This window comes from Acanthopagrus latus, chromosome 4 (genome assembly GCF_904848185.1).
Source record: "Acanthopagrus latus isolate v.2019 chromosome 4, fAcaLat1.1, whole genome shotgun sequence".
Lineage (NCBI taxonomy): Eukaryota > Metazoa > Chordata > Actinopteri > Spariformes > Sparidae > Acanthopagrus > Acanthopagrus latus.
In genome coordinates, this window is record NC_051042.1 from 4,581,807 (window position 1) to 4,607,249 (window position 25,443).

General features: G+C 42.8%; 3 protein-coding genes across 7 annotated transcripts; 2 read left to right on the forward strand and 1 right to left on the reverse strand.

Moving 5' to 3' along the window:
- Positions 1-640: 640 nt before the first annotated feature.
- Positions 641-16,526, reverse strand: LOC119018412 (NAD(P) transhydrogenase, mitochondrial-like). 4 transcript variants are annotated; one of them, XM_037096059.1, is made up of 22 exons: positions 16,216-16,526; positions 15,346-15,511; positions 14,343-14,572; positions 14,075-14,274; positions 12,977-13,064; positions 12,758-12,846; positions 12,485-12,672; positions 11,360-11,493; positions 11,061-11,252; positions 10,368-10,521; positions 9,319-9,480; positions 9,115-9,225; positions 8,872-9,017; positions 7,558-7,753; positions 6,549-6,782; positions 5,882-6,042; positions 5,573-5,752; positions 5,321-5,480; positions 2,285-2,366; positions 1,673-1,791; positions 1,206-1,321; positions 974-1,120 (listed from the first exon to the last, which is right to left on the reverse strand). In XM_037096059.1, exons 2-22 carry the CDS (start codon positions 15,473-15,475, stop codon positions 974-976), a joined length of 3,219 nt encoding a protein of 1,072 aa, XP_036951954.1. In that variant the 5' UTR covers positions 15,476-15,511; positions 16,216-16,526. The 4 variants fall into 4 exon arrangements, with proteins under 4 accessions (XP_036951957.1, XP_036951954.1, XP_036951953.1 ...); XM_037096058.1 differs by having other exon boundaries at positions 16,160-16,525; XM_037096060.1 differs by lacking the exon at positions 16,216-16,526 and adding an exon at positions 15,723-15,893.
- Positions 16,527-17,473: 947 nt separating this feature from the next.
- On the forward strand, positions 17,474-23,566 carry spata5l1 (spermatogenesis associated 5-like 1). Its single transcript, XM_037096269.1, has 11 exons — positions 17,474-17,619; positions 17,822-18,440; positions 18,522-18,707; positions 19,820-20,104; positions 20,191-20,376; positions 20,776-20,934; positions 21,035-21,244; positions 21,338-21,565; positions 22,374-22,508; positions 23,109-23,234; positions 23,327-23,566. Exons 2-11 carry the CDS (start codon positions 17,850-17,852, stop codon positions 23,462-23,464), a joined length of 2,244 nt encoding a protein of 747 aa, XP_036952164.1. The 5' UTR covers positions 17,474-17,619; positions 17,822-17,849; the 3' UTR covers positions 23,465-23,566.
- A 202-nt stretch (positions 23,567-23,768) lies between these two features.
- Positions 23,769-25,153, forward strand: c4h15orf48 (chromosome 4 C15orf48 homolog). 2 transcript variants are annotated; one of them, XM_037096270.1, is made up of 5 exons: positions 23,769-23,863; positions 23,966-24,025; positions 24,152-24,240; positions 24,357-24,417; positions 24,698-25,153. In XM_037096270.1, the coding sequence occupies exons 2-5, from the start codon at positions 23,987-23,989 to the stop codon at positions 24,764-24,766; spliced, it is 258 nt and encodes an 85-aa protein (XP_036952165.1). In that variant the 5' UTR covers positions 23,769-23,863; positions 23,966-23,986; the 3' UTR covers positions 24,767-25,153. The 2 variants fall into 2 exon arrangements, with proteins under 2 accessions (XP_036952165.1, XP_036952166.1); XM_037096271.1 differs by having other exon boundaries at positions 23,790-23,863; positions 23,943-24,025.
- The last annotated feature ends 290 nt before the right edge of the window (positions 25,154-25,443 follow it).

Sequence of the window (25,443 nt, forward strand, 5' to 3'; positions counted from 1 at the left end):
GCAATCTAAAAATGTGATACATAGTCTGTTAGTTTACTTTGAGTCAGATGGGAAATAGTATTGTCTTGATCTTTTCTGAAAGTGTGGAAAATGACTCTGATTCAATCAAAAAAAAAAGGTGTTTACATTTGATACATTTGTGAACTTATTTTGGTGTGACTGAGACTCAAATCTGTTCTTTAAGCCATTTAAGTAGAAGTACAGATACTTGTGTAAAAAAAAAAAAAACTCAAGTACTGACTCATCTTAAGTAAAACTAATCAAAGTACAGCCTCTGAAATGTAAGTAAAAAGTTTCCCTCTGAGGACATTTCTACTTGTCATTTTTGTGCAAAACTAACTGAAGCTCCCGGCGTATTAATATAATCCACTATTGAAATTAAGGTAGAATCGATACAATTTGTCCCAGCTGTTCCTAATTGCACCACAAAGACAGTTGATTGCCGAGTGTTATTCCCAGGACGTCAAACATGGTGGGGTTGTTAAGTGTAAATAATCGATCATTTCAATCATATACATGAAAAAAGTTCAAATATGAGCCCATTTTGAAAATGTAAGCAGGAGAAGGTGCAGGAATGTGTTAAAATGTTGTAGGTTAAAGTAAAACATCAGAAAAATGAACAAATACAAGAACAACATACTTGAGTATAGTATTTGTACTTTATTACTTCCCACCTCCCACAGAAAGTGATCCACCTACATCTCAAACTATAAAATGTAAGGTGCAATAAAATCAACTTTAGATATGTTTAAATATTTTTATTTACAAATCAGTACACATTTGCTTTTGAGTTATTCATGTCCCATATTTTTAAAACATCATCTTGTGCATTTTGGGTATCTTAATTTCAGAACCACATTCGTTGCAGACCCAATAAATCACTTCTCCAAAATATATATACTGAAAACCAGTGCTGGAAATATATTATCTGTCAACCTGCCTCTGCACTGTCCAGCTGTTAGCAGTAAGCTAACTAGTAGTAGACCTCTCTGATCTTGGCCTGCAGACTGTCACATGTCTTCTTTGCATCTCCAAGCAGCATTGATGTGTTGGGTTTGTAGAAAATGGGGTTATCCACAGCAGCATAGCCCACACCCAGGGTGCGCTTCATCACGATCACCTGGGATGAAGTTTAAATAAGTGGTCACTTTCTGTACCACATAGCTAAAATGTGTCATACTATCAAAAGTAATTTAAGAACCAACCTGTTTGGACTTCCACACCTCCAGGACGGGCATACCAGCAATTATCGAGTTCGGGTCTTCTTGTGCTGCAGAATTCACGGTGTCGTTGGCTCCAATGACCAGCGTCAAGTCAGTCTCTGTGGGCCACAGACGTTTGCACACAAGAGAGACAGTCAGACAAACCGCAAGCAAAAGGCTCTGCGATCCTCCTAACTAATGTTACTGGGTTCCCCGGCACCACACTTATCTCCCTCCGTCATAAACAGAACCATGTGTCTCGGACTGCATGTCTGGTTGCTAAGAAAACAAGACTGTTGCCCTGATAACATGGCACGTCTAAATATCAGGACAACACAAGGCTGCTCCAAGTGCAGATCAAAGAGGGGTGTGATTATTACACATTCATCTAGAATTATAATGAGATACATAGACAAATATGTAGCAGTAATTATTCCAACAGAAACGTTTTCTTTCTCAGGATTTTTCACCTGGGAAGTCGTCGTTGATCTCGTCCATCTCCAGGACGATATCATAGGGAACACCAGCCTCAGCCAAGAGGACGTTCAGCTGGCCAGGCATACGACCTGCCACTGGGTGGATTCCAAACCTGGAGGAGATGGATGCAAAATATTAAAGCCCATCAACTCAGAGACTCACTACTCCCTGATCAGTGGAGTCGAAAGTACAAATGCACCTGTCTCTGTTTGAAAGGATTTTAAGTGGCTGATTGAGACATTTTGCTTTATCTAGTTAAAGGTCTATAAAGTACTTATTGCACCATGGATATTAAGTTCAGTACATTTACTCAAGTGCTGGAATATTAAGTACTTGGACTTCACTTGAGTATTTCCATTTTCTTTTACTGTTGTGAATTTCTCAAATGTGGTATTGTTACCTTTACTTAAGCACAATATCTGAATACTTTTTGTACATACTTCTGTTTCTCCCCTTTGAGTCAGTGAATATTTTCCACACATCAGTTGTGAGTAAGTAAGTTGTTTTTTGGTTATAGGGCCTTATTTTGATGTATGTGAATAAAAAGAAGGGGAGCAGCAGTTATCTTGTTCATAAAACAGAAGAACATGAGTGTCGACATTCACCTGACAGCCTTGCCCTGCTCCTTCAGCATCTTCACCATGTCTGCAATAGGGTACTGGGCTTTTGCTGCACACAGACCCCAACCTAAACAAACACAGACCAGACAGAGTAAACATGCAACGGACTAAGAAAAATGACATTTTAATCTTCGGATATCATTGGCTTAATTTAACTAACATGCGGAGAGTTTGTAATCCTTCCCTCGGTTACTTGGGTCCATTATCTGATAGCATTTCCTCTGGATTTGTGGATTTGGAATAGTGAAGCTTCATTTTTAAATGGAAGCACAGCAAGGGGTCAACAACAATAAAACCAGTGATTCCTCTACCCCTTCATTCCCTCTTTTGTCCTCCTCTCTGTGTCCTCATCTACCACAAGTCTCCATTCTGTACTAAATCACAGTGGTTCACAGTTCTGAGAGACGTTTTTCTTAGGAAAACTTTTGCGTGCGTGGGTCCCCTGCGTGCAAAGAACTCCTTTCCCCGGATCTCCATAACCCCTATTTAACCCTGGTGGTCAGGTACCTTGCAGAGTTCAGCATTACCCCTCATCAAGTTTTTCAAGCCAGTCGCCCATAACCCGTATCTTCTAATTCCCCAGACAACTGGAGCCTTCTGTTTCCTCACTGCCGTGCTTTGTTGTTGACAGCACATGGAGGAGTCTCGGGTCTGGACTCAATAGCTCTTATGACTTTTCACTGTTTCTCTAATCAAACCAGCATGTTCGACCACACAGCTGTCCTTGCGTTGGTTCGGAGCCACTGGAAAACAACAGCAAGTATCCAAGAGAGGTTCCACCCGCTCAGTCCACTCAACAACCCCTCAGACGCGAGACAGGTTTGGCCTTTTCTATTCAATAAATCAAATGTGTTCACCATCTGACACTTGTAAATCGAAGCCATCATCATTGACTCTTTGCGCACAAACATGTACTGAATCATTCCCTTTATTTACACTGCAAGGGTGTCAGCGGACCAGGTAGCTATGGGATCATTTGTGCACAAACTGCTCCCTCTTGTGGTTTCCAGTATACTAACTTTAATGAATTACTACCATATCAATCATTCTAAAATCGAGACCTTTGGCTTTGCAAAGCCTCTAGCTTTCTCAGAGCTAGTGCGATAACATATTTGAGATACATCCTGGCAGCGCAGTCAGGCTCAGCATTGTAGTCAGGTGAAGACAATCAGATCAGAGAGACAGTTGATTGATGCAGACCATCTGAAATGCTGTAGCTGGAGTGCAGAGGAGGATCTACGCAGTCCAGTGATGAGAGAATCTGCTCCTTCTTAGTCTCTCTCCACAAAAGTCTCTCCCAAAGGCTTCAGTCTTTCAGGATTTTTCCCACAAAGTTTTTGTAATGTACAAAAGACAGGTCTTTAGCTGATTAGAGCGATGAATAAGAGGCAGACTTGCCATGTTGGCATGTAATTCTTTGGAAGGCTTACATTTGAATGATTTGGTTTAACCAAAATTCAAACTTTCCCTGTTCTCAAACTTCGTTCATGTCAACTACTGCGCAATCAATCTGATCAAAAATGCTACTGATTAAGCTGTCTGCTAGATTGGATCCAGACAAAATAGTGTTTAAATGCATCTCTGGTGTTCCTGTGATACACTGGTGGTTTGAACAGAAAGTTTCAGGGAGAACTCCATCACATTTTCACATCAAAGTATTTTTATTACAGGTTTTGAAGAGTTTGTGTGAAGGCTTTTTTGGTTTCAGAGGAAGCTGTGTGAAATCTGACAACATGCCTCAGGTGATGTCACCTGAGTCAGAACCAGTTAGGGCTGAAGACTACAAGTTTGAAAATGAAAAGAAATCTGTTGGTGTGGTGTTACAAAGAAGTGAGGTTACCAGACCTCTATAGCTGCTCATCATCTCTGCTTTAGGCCTGCAGCTCAAGGTTACATTAGCCACTACCAGCATACTACCTAAATCTTTATATTTGAGTGACTCAGGTTGAGTTGTATTGTGGGTAATGAAGGCCCTTGGTTTTGTTAAGGAAGAGGAATGCATGAACTGAAATACTGCACCTTTAACAGTTTCAGTTTAAAGTCACTTTGGTTACTGCACAACAAATAATGCAAATGTTCTCACACATGTACATGTATAAAAAAATGACAGATTATTTTGTAAAAATGAGATTTTGGCGTTGACCCAAATGTTAAATCTGGCCACAAAGTAGAAAATTACATTGCTTGTAAACACCCACTGGACTCTGTACACGCAACATTCCATTCCTTACGAAATAAGGAATATGTGAACAGCGGCTGAGGTTCGATACACACACACACACAACCATACAATTAAGTAGATTCAAGAGTTCAGTGCCACTGCAGAGACAGACAGACTTTGATGAGTGATCTTGAAATTGAGAATGAAGTTCAGTTTTTTGTTCTGCTGTCCTGTCTATGAGGACAAAAGGAACGTACTCTGTATTCTGTTATTCCATCTGCTGTGTTCTTTTGGTCTGATTAAAAAAACAAACAAAAAAAACAGTTGTGCTTGAGGAAGGGAACCTTTGTTGCAGCAGATTTTGTCTGCCAAGCTTGGAGACGAGGCAGAATATCTTATTTGAGATCGAGCTGCAAAATAACCTTTAATTTTGTAATGAAATCAAATGTAATGAAATGTTGGGCACTGCAACTGTATTTGTGGTGTCTTGTACTTCACACGAAAATCAAAGTAATCGAACCAGTATGTCCCAATACTTAACACGTCAAATTCAGTAAGCCAGAAACACCAGGATGTCCTACCGCATCGTATTTTACAGTATGTAAGCCAGCATGCTTTTCTGGCTATTCTGACCCACAATCCTCTGCACAGTGGAAGACAGGTCACATGACTGAGCTGCTGGGAGAGCACAGACAGATGACAGCTCATATTTCGTGCTATGGATTGTGACGGCTGTATGAGGGAAAGGGTGAAAGTTCGAAGGCACAATATAATGAGTAGTATGTCTGAAATGTCTGCCAGCTGCAGTACGTACTACAAGCAAAAGAAAGTATGCAGTTTGGAACGCAGTAAGTGTTTACCTGGTGTGATGATGATGCTGTTGGCCTCTTTGATTATGTCAATGGTCTGGTCCACATTGACCTCAGTGTGAGTGCCAACAATCTCCATGGGCTTGCCGCCCGCAGTGGAGGTGGTGCCGTACCCACCCAGGATCACATTGGGCAGGGAGCGGTTCATAGCCTGAGGGGAGAAAAGGACACTTAATCAGGTAACTGCAGAGAGGCAAGTGTGTAACCGCACACATGTGGCTGGATGTGTGTTTGTGTACTCACCACACACATGATGTAGGAGAGGATGGCACCAGAGGAGCCGATCAGAGCTCCAACGATCGTCATGAGATTGTTGTCTAGCAGGAAGCCCTCAGCACAGAGCGCCCATCCAGAGTAGCTGTTCAACACGGTGATCACCACGGGCATGTCAGCCCCCCCGATGGCTGCTGTCAGAGTTACACCCTGCGGAGAAGTCGTTTTCATTGCGTCTTATCCCTTAATTAATTTTCAAAAAAGTTTTTCACTGTTTTTAACATCAAATTTCACTTTCTGCATCACCTGCTCTCAGCTCGGTGAATCTTTGATACACACCATAATAGTGGAAAGCCCAGACACTCCCACAAGACAACCCATGCCAGTCCCATAGCTGGAACTGAGCATAAAGGGGATAATGCCGCCCATGGACGCTGCCATCAGACCAGCGTTCAACATGTGACGTCCCGGCAACAGCAGGGGGGCGGAGTTCAGGATGCCTGCAACCAAAAACATCTTCAACAAACATTTTCATAGAAACCAGAAATGATTCCAACTCGTTTGGAAACAATTTGACAAGATAAAAACATGTAAATACACTTTTCTCTTCAGCAGTGTCGAGTGTCCTTGGACCGCAGAAGCCTGTAATCATCTGTCTAAGAGTCTTTCCCATCACCCAACCACAGCCATGCAGTCATGGACTTGCCCAACCCGTAACAAATCACCAGAAAGCTTCTCATGTATTCCTCTTGATCAGTCGCACTACAATGTAAATTAATGACTGCTGACACATGCACACAAAGCCCACAGTCCAGGCCTGGATTTACAAGAGGATCTTTGGCTTTACCCAGATGAAAGAGACAATCAGCATCAGAGGACACAAAGCTCAGTGTTTTTTTAAAGATATCAGTATGTCTGTATCAAATGAAGAACTAGATGAGCCTGTAAAGGACAGAGTCACATGAATAATATTTGAATGTACTTAAATCTAAGTCAAATTCATTACCTTGAAGCTTGCCGTAAGCCACCAGTGAGCCACTGAAAGTGACTCCTCCGATGTAGGTGCCCAGATATGCCACGGTCTTGACCACGCCAGCGGCCGGATGGGTGTCCAGGTGGGGGTACTCAATCATGAACTCGGCGATACAGGTGAGGACAGCCGCCAGCCCCACGAGGCTGTGGAAGGCTGCCACGAGCTGCGGCAAGTCTGAGATTTCAATTCGCTTGGCAATGGTGAGACCTGCAGCCAGGAAGATGGGAATGAAAGAGTTTCAGTAAATCTCACTGAGTTATTACACAGTGTCTGGCTCAGCGAACCAAACTTCTCATGCACATTGGCTACGTCTGAAAAATATTTTTAAAAAATGCAAACACCTGTTTTTAGTAACTCGACACTTAACAAGCAGGCCTGAGCTTCAAAGCCGATCTAACGAGGCCAAAGTTTATGTGTGTTTTCTTCAAAATGTCGCTAGCTCTGAGTAAACTGTCATGCTCTGCTGCCTGTAAGTGTATGTATTTTGACCGCCACATCATTCATCATCCCACTTTCTAACTTAAATTACAATTAACATGTACAACGTTCACACACGATGGCGAAATCCACTCATCTCTGTATCTTGACAGGATGATTGATGTTCTGTTATGAATCAGCATAAAAAAAAAATCACACTCTTCAAAGACTGAGGAGTTGCATGCAAAGTTAATAACATGTAACTCGTTCACGGTGGTCCTATGGTTTCCTAAACAAACTGTCGGACTTCAAAAAAGGAGCCGTGCCAAGGCTTTATTAATTTTGTTTCTTTTTAAGTGGAGACTGAAACCCAGAGATGCCTCGCTGATGGTGAGATTCCTTGCTGTGATACAGCACAGCTACGTTGTGGACAAAAGTAAGATCTGTTCTAAAACTAAATTAGGCAGTGATGAATACTGACGCTGCCAGAGTGGGCAATTTTTCTGCAATCCCAACATCATGTTCATGTCAATCATAGATCCTCTAAAAACAGGAAGCTACCTACCCAGGGTTCCTCCAGTGGCCATGGCCAGAGACATCTGGGACAGCAGCTCTGGTGAGGGTTTGAGGGCGCCCAGTGTGGCAGCGATGCCCCCTGCAACTCCCATCATACCCAGCGCGTTCCCAAGGCGACTGGTGCCCTGAGCGGAGAGGCCTGCCAGCGCCCCGACACAACACAAGCCCGAGCCCAGGTACATCATCTGAGGTCAAAGAAAAACACAAGTCCGGATAATTCAATATAACACAAATTAATAAAACACATGATAAAATCCCAATACAATGCAATTGTTATTAAAATACTTGTGGTTGCAGTGCACCTAAGATACTGGTCATCAGCTACCATTAAAATCCAGAGAAGAAGTAGAAATACTATAGTTTGAATTAGCTAATTGACAGAAAACTAATTAGCAACTATTTTGGAAAAGTCAAGTCAGTCAGGTTCAGCGTGTAGAATTAAAGGTTAAATCCACCAAATTAACACATTAAAGTGTGTTTACAGTAGGGCTGCAAGATATGGCCAGAAAGTGATACTGCGATTATTCTGAGAGATATTGTGTTTGTGATATAATTCATGATTTTTTGTCAGATTACTTAAATTTTACATCACAATTTTCATTGTCACTGAAAAAATGATGATGTGGCATTTCTCTTGGTCTCTGCCAAACACATTTTATTACATCTGGAGAATAAGCTTTGTAGGCCAGAGAATCTCTGCAGCACTAAAACATTTAATGAAAACACTGTGACACATGTTTCCTTTGTAAAAACATTTGCAGTTCTTGCAAGTTGGATATTGCACTTAGTCATATTGCAATTTCAGTTATTTTGAGATTAACTGTGCAGCCCTTGTTAACAGGTCTTTGGGAGGACTGCTGCATATGTGACAAATTAGTATAAAGCCTTTTGTTCTCAAGAGGAAGGTGCATGTAATCCGATAAATCGCCTCATGTGATGTCACCCAGTGGCTGTTGCATTGTGGGTAATGTAGACACCAGATTTTGCAAAAGCAGTCCACTGATCAACCATTACATTCCTATAACATGATCAAAATCTAATTTTGCAGAACCAGATTTATCGCCCTTTTATTTCACGCATTCTTCCTTTTCAAAACCTGGCGCCAATATTACCCACAATGCAACGTAGCCGCTAGGTGACATCATGTTAGTTGAATATCTTTGGTTTTAGACCATCAGTTGCAAAACTAGTAGTAGACGTCACCTTGGTCTCCTTGGTGATAGACAATTTTCATCATTCCTGGACAATTCATTTTTTAAAAAGGATAAATGTGAGGGGAACAACGGGCTCCATGTCCTGTCACCTGCTCGATGTTGTATCCAGCAGCCACTGAGGCTCCATATCCCCCAACAAATGCAGTCGCAGGCAGCGCATACAGGTAGTTGTACTCAGGAGGGTCAGTGGGACGCTTGAACATGTCCAACATCCTCTGTGTGATCAGGAAACCACCTGTATGTCAGCAGAAAAGAAGAAATGACACTTTTCTCAGTCGACTAGTCTTGCAATTAATTTTTTCAATTGTTAAATTTGAATTTAAGTGTCAGACCAGCAATGTTGATGGAGGAAACAAAGGCAGCCGCAAGAGCCAGACTCTCAGGCAGAGTGGAGGGTGTGAGACCTCCACCCATCAGCACCAGACCTCCAACGGCTGTCAGTCCTGACACACACATACAAAAGAAAAAAAAAACAACATTCAAAAGATTAAAGACACAATGTCACAAAAAACTCAAATCTGATATGGACTCCTGACCTGAGATGGCGTTGGTGACAGACATGAGGGGTGAGTGCAGAGCCGGGGTCACGCCCCACACAGTGTGGTATCCCACAATCCCAGCCAAGCCGAAGGTGGTGACCATCTGAGTGAAGGCTGCGTTGGGGGAGATGATGCCCAGAGCCAGACAGGTGGAAACACCTGCAGAGAGACACAGCTGTGTTGTTATTGCTGCGCAGCTCTTTATGGAAAAAAATGTGCACGTTTTGTCATTTGTTCCGTCCTCTTCTTAAACTTTACAGCAATGGAACAACTGGAGAATAAAAACAAACACTTTTGTGTTTTCCCAGCAGGTTATGCAAGTGTGGTGATTCATAGTTTCTCTGAAGCTTCAAAGAAATTAACTTAGCTGAAAAATGTATTCCGTGCTTCCTCCGTGCTTTAATGTAATGGAGTGTCCACATTAAAAAGTCTCATTAAGATCCAGTGATCTCAGTGAGCAAAAGGGCAAAACTTTCCAAATAAGATTTTGATTGGAACTCACGTTGCAACTAACAAACTTTTTGTTTTTCATCATTAAACCTACTAGTGATTTTCTCAATCAATCAATCAGTGAACCGTTTAGTCATTACAACATCAGAAAATAGTAAAAATCTCAGTCAGAGGTCCCAGAGGGGACATTTTCAGGCTGAACTGAATGCCTTTATGTTGCCTTTTTCTCTAACCAATAGCCTAAACTCAAGGAAACCGTTCATTATGATTTCAGAGGAGAAGCATCCACTCCTCATGCTGGAGGACTTAAAATTTGGTTGTTGATATTTTTTTCTTGTCAGTAAAATTATTGATAGTACTCTATTTGAAACTACTATATCTTGTAGAAAACAGTCAAACAAAACCAAAGAATTATCTTCAAAAATGTGTTTAATTCTATTTTTTCTTCACTAGTGAAGTGTCTTTTGCACAGACATTGGGGATAAAATATCTGAGCCAATGACATCAATGATATCAAATTCCTTGTAAAATAACCTCATAGCACACAAAATTGTGCTGAATGTCCCGTAGGATGAATATTGCTGCACGTGTCTGACCTGCAGTGTAGGCGCCAGCAGAGGTCAGGGTGCGATGAAAGGGAGAGACCTCAGCCGCCTTCTCAGCCTCCAACTCTGCAACTGTTTTCTGTTTGACGGGGGCAGCTGGAGGGGCTGTTTTGGGGAGCGGGGAAGGGAATAAGTTCTCGCCTTCCTGGACACATCAGAAAACACAGAGCACCAGAGTGAGAACCCAGAGGACGTCCGCAGAGATTTGCGTGAGAAACACACATGGAGACTTTGGGGTCCTGCATTGTGGGAGATCTCGGCTGGACAGTGGGAGCACTCAAAGTACAAACTCACGGACCACATAGGAGATTACACTGAACAAACAGCAATCACAAATCAGTTAGCCGCGGTTTGGAAAGATAAATTCTCCTTAAAGGGGCCTGAATAATGCTGAGTTTAACAAGGGGAAAACTGATATGTCCTGTGGAGGTTGCATGCTTTCACTGCCATAAACAACGCGTCAAAGCCAGAATTCCAGGAAAAGTATATTTTGAAACGTTCATAACATTCTTGCTGGAATCCAGCATGAGCTATCCCCAGCTGGGACTGGGTTTTTAGTACTCATTTGGCACAGTATCGGAGCATGACAGGATCTGACAGCTCACGCTGAGAGGGAGCGAGGGATGCCAGCGGTGATGGAGGCTGCCAGTAGACAGTTACAACAAATAATAATAAGAACCCCACCTTCATAACAAGAGTCCCTCGAATGACATGGTCAATTGTTCCATAGTCAAATTCGTCTGTGGGCTGATAGTGGAAGTATTCCTTGTCTGGGCTGATGGCCTTCAGCAGCTTCAGTACGTTGTTTGAATACAGAGTGCTGGCCTGGGTGGGCATGCGGCTGGGCAGGTCCGAGTAGCCGATGTGCGTTACTCCCTAAAAAAGTATTAACATAGTAGTGAAAAAAAAAACATAAAAACAGGCTTTAGAAGGGGGTTATTTTATTTTCTAATCAACACCTGCTGGCTAAGCAGAATCCTCACCTTGTGAACGTACAGTTCTCCAGGCCTGGTGGTCTCGATGTTGCCCCCTGCCTCTGCAGCCAGATCCACCACCACAGAGCCGTCCCTCATCGACTCCACAAACTCCTTCTTGATCAGAATGGGAGCACGCTTCCCTGAGTGGGAAACAGGGAACACAGGACAGGTGAGCTGCATCAGATGTTCAGAACAGCATGACATCTGAGAAACAGGAAATGTCGAGTCTACATTAAAGCTGAGCTATTCGATTTTTGGCCACAAGGGGCAGAAAAACACCTCAACAAGCCATCAATTTCCTGCTTACTTCACTAACACACACAAAACAGCATAAATTGAAGTCATATGTGTGGTGGTGGAATATCAAACCTCAATACAATACCATGAAAAATATCAATGTTCAATGGGTTCGGGTAATGTATTCAACACTGAGGGCATAATATTTTTTACAAAGAGATGAATTTAACAAGGAATGTGGACGGCGAAAAATCATTACTGAAACTGTTTTGAACATACAGAATCGATGTTTCAGTACTTTTGAAAACACTAGTGTCGGGCCTCTTGACATTAGCCACGTTTCCACCTATGCAACTACTGTATATAACAACTATTTTCATCAGTCCACTGGAAGCGGGGACTTTTGGGGGCAAAATGAGGTTCCTGGGGTTTAATTTAGACCGTGGTCCCTGAAACTTGGAACACACAAAAGGTTTCTAGTCCCTGGGGAAAGTTACCGCAGTGGAGAAAACAGCCATTATGAGTTCCACTGTTACTAAAAATGCTAATCTAATAAAACCCTTTTTACTCCAACTCCTAACTATAAAAGCCTGGGTGTTTGGCTGCTTGTTGATCAGCGTTCTATGATCATCAGCCAGTCTGAAACTTCATCTGTCAGCTGTGGGCAGGAACACTCAGGTGGTTTATTTGAGATGTTTGCCGCCAGTCGGGAATGATGACAATAGCGGCTAAACCAAAATAATAAGCCAACACGAGCTCAGAACACTTGGCTCCATCACTATGAACGATCCCTTTCATTCGGTTCAATGTTACTGTACCAGAAATACTGATGAGCTTTAAACACCAGAGGATAAAAGACAAGAAAAGGTAGTAGAAGGTACAGATGGGACTGACCTGGAATCAGAGCAGTGCTGATGACAATGTCGACCTCTTTGCACTGCTTGGCGAAAAGCGCCATCTCAGCCTCAATAAACTCTTTGGACATTTCTTTGGCATAACCTCCGACCCCCTCGCCAGACTCTTTTAAGTCTACTTCTAAAGGCTCAGCTCCAAATGACTTGAACTGCTCCAGGGCTGCCGGTCTGAAAGTCAGGAAATGCTCAGGTTATCATCAGAATGATAATCATCACTCATCACACGTGATGTCTTTTATTCCTCAACTTATACCTGGTGTCAAATCCTCGGACTATAGCTCCCATCGACTTGGCTGCGCCTGCTGCTGCCAAACCAGCAACTCCACCTCCAATAACCAGGACCTGTGTACAACAGGACTTCCTTAATGTAGAAGAGGGAGACTGGCCGTCCACTATTACAATTTTTTTTTTTTTTTGAGGTACACAAAAGAAATAAATAAATTGTATACAGTATTATATAGACATTAGTTACCTTAGCTGGCGGTACTTTTCCTGCAGCTGTGATCTGACCGGTAAAGAACCTGCCGAAGTGGTTGGCAGCCAGAACCACAGCTTTGTACCTACGAAACAAACCCTCAAGTCACATTTTCCCCTATTCCTGTATAGCTACAGGCATACACCGATCAGCCACAACATAAACACCATGAACAGAGGAGGTGAATGACATTGATCATCTTGTAACAATGCAGAGTTCTGCTGGTAAACCTTTGGCAGATGCTACTTTGCGAGCACTGTTGCATCCCAATCCAACCCCCTGTTGAAAACACTCTCCCTGATGGTAGTGGCTCCCCCAGCAGGACAACGCTCACTGCAACGCCACAAAAAATGTTCAAATGATGCAAGGCCTCCAAATTCTTCAGAAACCTGCATCCTCTAGTGTCTGGCACGGTGGGGCCTCCATGGATCAGACTGTTTCTGGGTTCTCCTATGGATGCTCAGCTGGATGGAGAATCTGGACACAATGTCAACATTTTTAGCTCTTTTGCATGTTCCTTGAGCCATTTCTGAGCATTTTTTTCAGTGTGGAAGAGAGTGCCCACTAAAATCAGGAAGCACTGTGGCCATGAGGGGATGTAATTGGTTGGTACTTAAGACGTGTGTCATTCAGGGGTGGTGTGTTATATTCCATGTCACACAGGTGGCATGTGGCGTGTTGTTGCTTGTAACTTCAAACGGAGGGCATTTTTAATTTTTTGTGATCATCACTCTTTGTTTCCAGTGTGAACATTAAGGTTGGCTAAATGTAGCAAAACTGCTACGCAAACTGAAAGTATTCTTTTAAATACCTGGAGAAAAAATAAGCCTAAACATCAAAATCGATTTAACAACAAAAACAAAAACACGTCTTCACGCAGGAAATGATACTGTTGCCCAACACGTGCTCAATCCATTCATCGATCTCAACTCCTCTGCATCTTCACAGTACATCACCTAAAGGCCTACCTTTCCAAAAGGTTTTCCAGCTGATAGATTCTTGTATAACCCAATGAATAACATGATAAAACAGTCCTGCATAGATAAGTTCTTACACGCAGACACAATCAGCATGTGAATGTGTATTTTTCTTTACCCAGCGATGTTAGCCATGGAGCTGAGAGCATCATAGCCCTGTGCGATGGTGACTCTGGGCACCTGGTCCATGGCCAGAACATTGCTTTGCTTCTCTGACAGCTTCTTCATCAGCTCTGGGTTCTGTGCTGGATAGATGAAGCTCACCAAGGTGGACTTAAACTTCAGGAGGTCTGCCTCGGTCAGAGTGGGGGCTCGCACCTACAGAAGCAAAAGGGTGTCAGACGAGTAGAAATTCAGTAACACTGAGGCCAGATGTGTGTACCAACCTTGAGAACCAAATCCGAACCAAAGGCTCCCTTGACGTCAGTGATGGTGGCTCCAGCTTCTTTGTACTGCTGATCGGAGAACTTGGCTTCCTCTCCAGCTCCGCTCTCCACCTGCACCTGGAAGCCCTGTTTGACCAACGCCTCCACCCCGGCAGGAGACAACGCCACACGTCGCTCATTCTGTAACGTCTCCTTAGGAACGCCGACTACCAGGTCCTTGTAGAGCACACCTGAACACACACGCCAGCTGATAGTTGATTCTGCAGCACACCAAAACCCATTTCTTTCTCTTCTTTCTTGAAAAACAACTTCACATTTTCAGATGAATATTGGAACATTTCTCACAAAAAGTAACATCTATCTTTTAGTGCAACAACAGGCGAGCATGTTAATGTACGGCAAAGATTGTGTGGCTGAAACCAGTGTCAGGTTACACATTTCTCTCCCTACACGGCGCGGTGACCTCGCCGCCATGGGGACATTATTAGCAGGTGAGTGGCTCAGAGCCAGCCCACACAGCGAGGCCTGCGCTCCCACACCGACACGCTCAAAATTCAAACTTATAAAGCACTCGGCAACTCGCTGAACTTCACAAACCCTCGAGGACACGCGCCGAGCGAACGGCATTTACTCCCTAAATAAATGTCTGTGAACTGAATCTAACCGGGCAGCAGTCAAACTTTCACATGTCACCTTTAACTGACCTCTCATTTGCTCTCACATGTTAGCAGCTCCTACAGCTCAGTGAGCACAGCCACTACAGCTCTCCCTCCTCCGGGGACTTCTCTAGAAACCAAACAGATCATGATCTGTGGATTTTTTCCACTCTACTGGCCAGAGGGAGCGTGTCCTCAAGTGAACTGCTATGCTCTCATACCTCAAGTCAGGACACAGAGGAAATCCAGACCAAAGAAAGCATGCAGGGCCTGGATGTCCTCTGGGGTAAAAAAGAAGTACTGTTAGATCACACAAAGTGATTTTAACAGAAAGGCACAGTTCCTACCTCTGGAGGCTTTTTGGTCCCATAACGTGGGGAAAGTCCTGAAATTCCTCCTTCCAGGTAGCTTCTGACGGACCCCTCGCTGAGACAAGATGAGGGAAGAGCTGGAGATGCAGCGCAGGAGGGTCGACATGGCCTCTGAGCGTCCTCCCTTAAACTCCCTCTAGCTCTTGAATATGAACACAAACAAGATGAGTGATAAGTTAACACTACTTCTACACCTTCTGTCAAAAAGCAAAGCGCATTTTATCCCCCTTCAAGTAAATCCTAGAGCTGCGAGGCCTCCAGACAGCAGAGTGACACTTTAGCTCTGCAGGACACAGACACACACAGACACACACAGACACACACACACACAGGGCCCAGGCTTGATTACACACTCCGGGCTTGTTCGCGAGATCTGGAATTATGACGGCACAAGAGGGAAACTGTGCCAAGTCTGGCCTGGTTGTTGTTGTGAGGAGGAGCGGCTTGAACCGGGCAGAGAAGTCAGATAAAATGTTTGGTGCTGCAGGGGACAGCTCAGGACTGGAGACACAAACACAAGCAAACTGTAAAAAAATAAAATAAAATAAAATAAATAATACACAAATAAAGAAGAATGTGGTGTTTAAATATTTGGTCTCAAAACCACACAATTTCATTAAGAAAAGTCCAAACAGAGAGTGGAAACTTGTAGTACTCTGCTTGGTGAGTCAGACCAGTTGTTTCTGATCATATCTTTGCTTTTCATTCAGGCTCTGAGTCGCAGAGGTCTGGCCCTTCATCCTCCACCTACTGCTGGTTCATTCATAAACCGAAGGATTCTCACACTTGCCTTTCAGTTTTGGAGAAAGAGCAGGTTCAAGGTTCCCTCAGCGGCAGCAGGCTCACCTGTGAGACGTACAACCACAAACCCCTCCGCCTGCTCGCAGGGACACACAGACGACCTTCCGCAGTTTCGATATCGCTGCTGCACTATTTATGTATAAATAGCGGCGCCATGTGACCTCAGTCGTGAGCAGACAAACACCCCGCTGCTTCAAACCTCTGCCAGGCACCCTGCGAATCACAGGCTGGATTAACATGTTTATCACAAATGCTTGTTTTTTATTTAAAAAAAAAAAAGAAAAAGAAAATGTTGACGCTCTCTCGATAGTTCCTCTCGCATCATACGCAGCTCTGAAACATAAATACTTTTTAAATAGCATAAACATATTTTTATTGAATATCTAGCAGTCAAGTGCTTGTTAACATCTTTCAAAGCAGAGTTACAGTCCTGGTATTTTCTCTTCTTAACACAAGATGGCGCCAGAAAACCAGAGGAAGGTGTGACACTAAAAATGTTGGACGAACGAGACTTTTCCGGAGCTTCGTCTCTTTCTCATCCTGTGTCAATCGATTTATTAGTCTTTGTTTTGCTTTACATTATTCATTTATTAATTAATTTAGATCATGTAATAAATACATTACATATATATATATGATAAAATGTTAATGATTTCAGTATTTATCGTCATCATCATGTCATTTTTGTTCATAACATTTGAATTACAACAAGGAAACTAATTGAGGTATTAGTTTAAAAAAAACCGATTAGATCAATTAAATGAGAGAGAAAATAATACGCACAGCACACAATATATTAATCAATAATATTTAAGTAAAGACCATTCTGAAATAATTGTGTTTTACCAGTTTTTCCATTTTCTTCCACGTTATACTTCTTTTCCACTACACTTTGAAGGCAGTGTATTACTTTTTACTTTACGAATTGTACTTTAGTTATTTAGTTTTAGTTACTAGCGACTTTATTTAATATTTTAATACTTTATTTATTTTATTAATTGACTTTATAAAAGAGCAAATGATAAGTCAAAACAGTTATCAAAAATCTCGCCCTAGATACATGTTTACAACAATAATGCCTTTAAGAATAAGCTCATATTATTTTCTGATAGCATAATAATAACACAAAGGTATAGAATTTAAGTGTAGCATAATAGTATTTAAGTTTATTTAAAGATGACTCAGATATCGTTTTGTGATTTCGTGTATTTCATGAGTGTGCTGCTTGAGAACAATGTTGATTAAAGGGTGTATTTAACAAAGATAACGTGTTTTTGTTCCTTGAAGTTCTTTAATAAAGTTTTTTAAAACACGGATTTGTCCAAATTCGGCTTCCGTCCCCTCTCGCGCACGGAAAGGTTTTGATTGGCCGTCTCGTTTTAGCGCCACATGGACGTTGTAAACATCAGTGCGTTGGACCCGCAGTCCCCGCTGGCATCGTCTCACCTGGTTTGTACCTGTGTGAATGCTGTTGGTGAAAAGTCGTACGTAACGTAGCTAGAAATTACGTTGTTGCTAACAGCTAGCTAGTAGCATGTAGCTAAACACTGCGGCTAATCGCACTGCTAGCTTCACCAGTGTGTGTTTGTGTAAAACCTCGCCGCGCTTTAAGATCTAACTTCATCTGCTCGCCTTGTCACTTCACCGTCAGTGACTCTGGTGTCTGCGGGTGGACCAGGATGTCTCTGCGGCTGCTGTCAGTGGACCCATCGGACCGCGGCTCTCAGAGATGCCGGCTAGGTCCACGCTTGATGTCAGCGCTGGGTCTGAGTCTGGGCTCCCCCCTGCTGGTGTCTGTCCCCGGGGGAAGCTGCCTGTGCACCGCGTGGCCCCGGCCTGACCTGGCGGAGGGCTTCCTGCAGCTGGACCTGAAGTGTTCCTCTCCCGGTCTCATCTCTCACCCACCAGCACATCTCACTCTGGACCCGACCCAGCTCACACCTGTACCCTGCCCCAAACTGAAAAGCGTGAAGGTCACTGTGGTGGTCCAGAGTGTTGAGTTTAAGAAACACACCGCTTCTCGACAGGTTCATGAGCTCGTGAAGGACATGCTGAAAGGTGTGTGCCTGCACGAGAAACACCTGATAGACCTGGAGAATTTTGACACAGAGATCAGATACGTTGTTGTTGAAAGCGTCAGTGTGGATTCTGGGTCTTCCGGAATCATCACCTCAAAAACTGGTGTGGAGATAAGCGGCATCCGGACAGTCCGGCACTACAGGAGTCAGCTGCAGGACCAGGACTCGGTCCCACTGGGGGGTCTGGAGGAGGTCAGTGTGAAGTCATTGTATTGGTCTTCATCCACATTGTTTATTCCCTCTGTGTGAGATGTGTTTTTTATGGTATTTTAGGTGAGTGCATCCCTGAGAGAGATGCTGCAGGTGCCCCTCCTCTATCCAGGCACCCTGAGCTCTCTGGGTGTGTTGTGTCCCAGAGGCGTGCTCCTGGTGGGGCCTCCAGGTGTGGGGAAGACCCAGCTGGTCCGCAGAGTGGTGGGAGAAGTTGGAGCCAGCCTGGTGGTGGTGAGAGGGCCCGAGGTACAAAATGAGTTCCATCAGTGTGTTTGCATTATATTATTTTTATTACCATAACAATTTGTTTAGTTCTAATTTGCAAATACTGTGTTTATTATGATGTACAACTTGTACGAAACGTACAACTTGTACAAAAATGTTAGTGAGAAGCTGCTGAAGGATAATATAATCAGATTTTTTAGGCTGACTTAATTAATCGATATCAAATCAAGACACGTCATGGCATTGATGCAACAGTCCTGTGAATCCAATATTAACCTTTGGGCTAAAACAAACAATTATTTTTATGATCATGATTTTTTTTCACAGTTAATCATTTAGTGTATAAATTTTTTTTGAGAAATTAGTTTCCCAGACCTCTAAATGACATCTTTAGATTGCTTCTTTGGTCTAAACAACAGTCAAAAACCTTAAAACTCTTCATCTGCTGCCAGAAATGATGAAGAAAAGCAGCAAATCCTCACAAGTTGTCAAGGAATTCAATCAACTTATTATTGCAGCTTTAATTGACACAAAGAGTTCACAACATCATGTATTCTGAAATTTGAAATAAAGCATTTGTATAATAAGGGTCATTGTAAGTGATAATAACAATATATGTGTCATAACGTGAAGCCATGACATATTGGCACCAGCCACCAGGCTGGGTTTAATCACATAATAACACATCAGCTAATGTTAACTGATGACAAGAGGGTTTCATCATTTCTGAGTGTCAGAAACAAAGTCTTCATTGAAAACAAACCTTACAATAATAACATTTTTGAAAAGGCCAAAGTAGCTTTCATTTATAGCATAATTTTTCTTTGTATATTTATTTGTATTATAGGCTACAAGGAGTTGTGTCTGAGCCCTGATGATATATTTGTGCACTTTCGGTGATATTCTAAGATCAATTTTAAAAAAATTACTTTACCAGGTAAAACAAACATCCAAATGAGTACACAGAACAGATCCAAATGTAATTGTCCTTTTTTTGTTAAGTGTATACTTACTAACATTTTGATTTTGTAACACACTTTCATGTCATTCAAGTTTCTGTATACATAGAGTTGAATGTTATTACATTCTAAGTATTATTAATAGTCATTGTGATCTGTGAATGATTATTTCAGGTGGTGGGATCGCGGCCGGGTGAGAGCGAGGAGAAGCTGCGTGCTGTGTTTGAGCGGGCTCGGTCTGCGGCTGAGGAGGGTCCCTGCGTGCTGTTCTTAGATGAGCTGGACTCTCTTTGTCCGAGGAGAACCGGCTCGTCGGCACCAGAGGACCGCCTGGTCGCTCAACTTCTCACGTTGATGGATGGGATCAATCAGTCCGATCGCTTCCTCGTCGTTGGCGCCACCAACCGTCCGGATAGCCTCGACCCAGCCCTGCGAAGGCCTGGGAGATTTGACAGAGAGGTACGCATAATGACATATGGAACCTAATACATAATAATCAATTTGTCGAAGTCTTTGAGTTTCTCATTGTTACGTCTCTCCCTCAGGTTATCATCGGAGCTCCCACCCTGCAGCAGAGGAAGGCCATCTTGTCGGTCCTGTTAGAGAGGATGCCTGTTTGTCAGAGTGTTGACATTGCAGAGCTCGCCCAGAGAACCACAGGATATGTAGGAGCGGACCTGAGTGCCCTGTGCAGGGAGGCTGCCATGCACGCTATACGGGAGAAGTCCAAGGTAAATACAGTCGAGCTGCTACGAGTAATCAATTAATCGATCAGTTGTCAGCCCGTAAATTAATTGGCAACTAGTACGTTTCTTTCTCCCTCCGTGAGAGTAAAATCTGTAAAAATAATCATCAAGTTTCTTTACCTGAGTTATCAGGTCATTTTGTTTGCAGACCTAGCAACAACATTGATCGCTCTTATAACCACCAAATCTTGAATTGCTCAGGATTCCTTTTGTATATTGATTGTTTAGATTATACATATACATGTTGCTGAATGCAGCATTAATATTGAGCAGATTCTCTTGGTAAATTACACTGAAACTGAAATTGACACCAAGTGAAACACCAGCTTTAATCCCCTGTAACTGTTGAAGATGTACACTTTATTCAAGTGTTGTTGGGTGCAGGGTTCAGGAGAGCAGCTGGTAGCTGGGAAGCACTTTCAGGAGGCCCTGAAGTCGGTGCGTCCCTCCTGCCTGCGGAGCAGCCTGGGCAGGACGGAGCTCTCTCTGGTGACTTGGGAGCAAATAGGAGGCCTGGATGACGTCAAACTCAAACTAAGACAGGTGAATGAGCAGCAGCGCATCAATTATACTGCTTACAATACAAAGATAAAAGTATGCCTGACTGGAATGAATTGATTTTATTTTCCCTCCCCCATTAAAGAGTATCGAGTGGCCGATGAGATACCCTGAGGCATTTGTTCGTCTGGGTCTGAGTCAGCCTCGTGGTGTTCTGCTCTACGGACCTCCAGGATGTGCAAAGACGACGCTCGTCAAGGCTGCAGCCAACTCGTCTCACTGCGCCTTCCTGTCTGTCAGCGGTGCTGACCTCTACTCTCCCTTTGTCGGAGACTCAGAGAAGGCTTTAGCGCAGGTGCGTTCTTTAACATTCTATAGCAACATCTCTGAATGGCTGCCATGTTGCTGTTTCATCTACTAACATCTGTACCCGTCTGTCCACACACAGCTGTTTTCCCAGGCTCGGGCATGTGTCCCCTGTCTCCTGTTCCTCGATGAGATCGACTCTCTGATTGGCGCCCGGTCAAACAGTCATGGAGCTAACAGCGTACAGACACGCCTCCTGTCTGTGCTGCTGAATGAGATGGATGGGGTTGGTCTGAAGACGCTGGAGAGGAGAGGAACGGAGAAGATCCTGCAGGCGGAGGGAGAGGAAGAGGCTCACACACAGGAGCAGGTCAGATAACATGGAGATGAACCTCACTCCTCTTTTTATTGCTCAAAGGGTAACATCAGCATTTTTTAACCTGGACCTGAACCACTGACGGCACAGAAAGCACCCCAGAGATAAAACTCTGTATATCACAGTAAGATGTTTAACCAGAAACAGCTGTTCTGTCGCATTGGCCAAAGCCACCAGACTTCATATGCAGAACCAGTCCTTTAGTCGTCATAAAACACACTTCATTTAACTTGACAGAAAAACAAAATAACACTCACTAAATCATTGTGGTTCATCTTCTGTTCCAGCAATCACCAATTCGTACTTGTCTGAAATAAAACCTGTAAATCGAAGTGGCGGGAAAAAACGGCGTACAGAGCCAGAATACTTTTACATCTAAAGCAGTAAATTGAAGATTTATTTCAACAAAAACAGTTAGTGATTGTTGGAACATGTGGAAAAGACGGACCAAGATGGTTTTGGTGCGTTTTTATTTTGTTTTTCAGTCGAGTTTAAATGAACTGTTTTTTACGACGATGAAATTACTGTTTCTGCAGAGGGAGTCTGGTGGCTTTGGGGAGCGGATGTTTCGAGTTAAACAAAAAGGCTCTGCTGCCCACACGGATTAAATTGCAGCCCAATTTACGGCTGCCGTCTGCAGCGGTCTCACACAACAGTGGAAGAATTTGAAAAGATTGTTGTCCTCATTTGTCACTAAGACACAAAAACATGGGGAAATGAGGGAGGTTTAAATACGCTGAAGTCGCCGTCTCACACAACATCCGATCCGTATGTAATGATACATCCGACTGCCCTTTGACAGGTGGACTTCCAGGAGGTGTGCAACAACGATGTGATGGTTGTAGCCGCGACAAACAGACCCGACTGCTTAGACAGTGCCCTCCTCAGACCTGGCAGGCTGGACCACATCATATACGTGCCGCCACCTGACCAGCAGGTAACTCATTAATAATAATAATAGTTTGTTAATCCAATACATTGATTGGTGTCACCACTTTGTGAAACACGTGACTGTATAAATGATATTAATGACCACATGGGCTCAGTATTTACGTACCAACGACCATATGAGTATCATTACTTTCATTGACAGTGAATCCATCTGTCATTTTTTTGGATTTATTACTCAGTAGTTTGATCTGTAATATGTATGAAAATAGTCAAAATGTCACCTATAAATGTCTACAAATATTAGATAAATACTTTGATCAATTTATCAAATTACTGAACAGTGATTAACCCATTAACAGTTGATCATTAACATCTCTTGTCCACAGCCAAAACATGTTTAGTTTTCTCCCAATAGAGAAGAAAAGAAACCAGAATGTATTCTCTCAATCATTCATTGATGATCAAAACATTTGGCAGTTAATTTAGTAGTTGAGAAATGATTAATTGTTGCAGCTTTATGTTTTACACAGAATCACAGCTTTTTCGCAGCAGTGATCGTGGTATAGCACCAATCATTTACGTCTTTAGAGCTGATTTAAGATATGATAACATGCCTTTTTGTAACTAACATTGTGTTTGTGTCCAGGCTCGTCTTTGCATCCTGAAGGCGTGTACAGAATCGATGCCCCTGGGTGCTGACGTGTGTCTGGAGGAGCTGGCCTCAAAGACGGAGCTTTACTCCGGAGCTGACCTGGAAAATCTGTGTAAAGAGGTAATATGATGCACACAGCTGGCTATCAAATTCAAAAGCTAATCCTGGTCCTGGATGTAGACACAGATAAAGAGAGTATTTCTATTTTCCAGGCTGCTCTGTTGGCACTACAAGAGGAGAACATGGAGGCTTCTTCTATCAAACACACGTACTTCCTCCGGTCCCTCGGAAAAATGAGCCCCTCTCTCACTGCCCAGCAGATCCACGCATATCAAACATGTCCCAGATGACAAGCAGCATGTCCTCTGCGTTCATGAAATGTGTTATCATTATTATTATTATTATTATTATTATTACACACAAATATTTTTAAATAAAATGAGTAAAACTTCGACTTTGGTGTTTGATATCTTTTCTGGGTTTTTTGTCACTTTTTTTGTCAAGTGCTCCAAAGCCTGACTTTGAGCTTTCACACATCAGCCACAAGAGGGTGCTGCACACATACTAAATGTATTGATCATCAGCAATGACGAACTGTTGCCAAATCAGAATCCACTAGTGCGTTTGTGTGCAGGACGCTGCGTCTGTCTACGTGCCTCTCACCTCGTAGCACCTCTCCTCCAGCCTACATCAGCCCGGCTGACGGGATGCTCTGCTGAGAGACCTGAAGGACTTCACAGCGACAACAGGTGAGACCTGCCACACACAGCTGCCTCTGACTTGTTGACTTCAATTCATGGAGCTGACTCTGAGCCTCACGTTAAATAGAATTATGCTTATTTTCTGTTCAGGTTTCTGAGAATTTTGAAAAAATGTCTGGATTTTTCCAAATGTTGAGAAAGAAAAAGGAGGTGAGCTGTTGACAGTTTTAATATATGAAAGCAATTTATCTTGTGGATCAGTTTTGTAGGATGTTCTATGCTTTCTAAATATTATGATGCACTTTTAAAAACACAATTTATACATGTGTGTTCCAGCTGATCCCTCTGATTGGGTTCATGACTTTGGCTGCAATGGGAGCCACGTCTGCTGCTACCTACTTTCTATTGACTAAACCTGATGTTATGTGAGTGTTATTGGACTCATTAAATTGCACATGTCTTCATACTTCTGAGCTTAATCAGCTTCTGACATATAAGAAATTCTTAATAATGATGTCACATTTTCATTCACTGTTTTTAGTATAAATAAGACCAAAAACCCAGAACCATGGGAGAGAGTCGACCCATCAAAACCCCAAAAGGTAACGCTCTAACATGACGTAACATTTAGTAATGTTTGGATGGTCATCTTTTTTATTCTTATTGGCACTCGAATACGAGCAGAATATGGAGCAGCGATCTGCTGAGTCACTGAGGAGGAAACGTTATCAAATGTGTGCCAGCCTGCTCGTGTGACATCAGAGTACTGATGTTAATAGTGATATCTGCTGCTATGCTGCTCATCCTGTTAGTTTAAGTTGGTGTGCCACTTTAAAACAGGTTAAGAGGAGCCTCACTTTTATTTCCTGTGCTTCTCTGCAGCTCCTCACCATCAATCAGCAGTGGAAACCAGTGGAGGAATTGCAGCTGGTGAAAAGTCTCACCAAGTAAAAAACAAAGAAATGCCAGACAGATCCTTGGTCTGCCTGCCTGCCTGTCTGTCTGCCTGTCTGCCCCCCCATCAGTCTAACAGAATCCTTTCTGCACAAACTAGGATGCTTTGACAGTCAGTGTGCGGAAATGCTTCTGCTCCACTGGTGGGGTTTCACCCTGCTCAAGGACATCCATCCACAACTGTAGAAAGCTATTATATTAGTTAACACACCCTGGGCTGCTGTGATAACAGCTAGAGGTATTTTAAAAACTGACGGAGAAGTTAATATCACAGCAACGCAGATGTTCTTACAGGTGATATGAGTGTACGATATTGTCTAAATGTGAAGGGCGAAATGTGAGAAATGTACTGTACAGTGTCAATAAATTATTGTTGTGATTATGGTCAGAGTGTTTTCTTGTGTTCAAGAATGTATAAACATATTTATGCAGAGATTCTCATCAGAGTCAAGTCAGAGTCATGGTGAAACACATCATGACCTAAAAACACAGTGCTAACAGGTTAAATTAGCAGAGGTGCTGAATCTCCTCTTTTAATGTAAATCCATTGCAAACATTTCTGCTTATACTGGAGCATGAAAAACTTTGGTGTTACTAATTTATCAAACCATAGCAATGGGTCCATTTTAATCAGGTTTGACAGTGAGCCAGTATCCACAATCAGCTACTTAGAA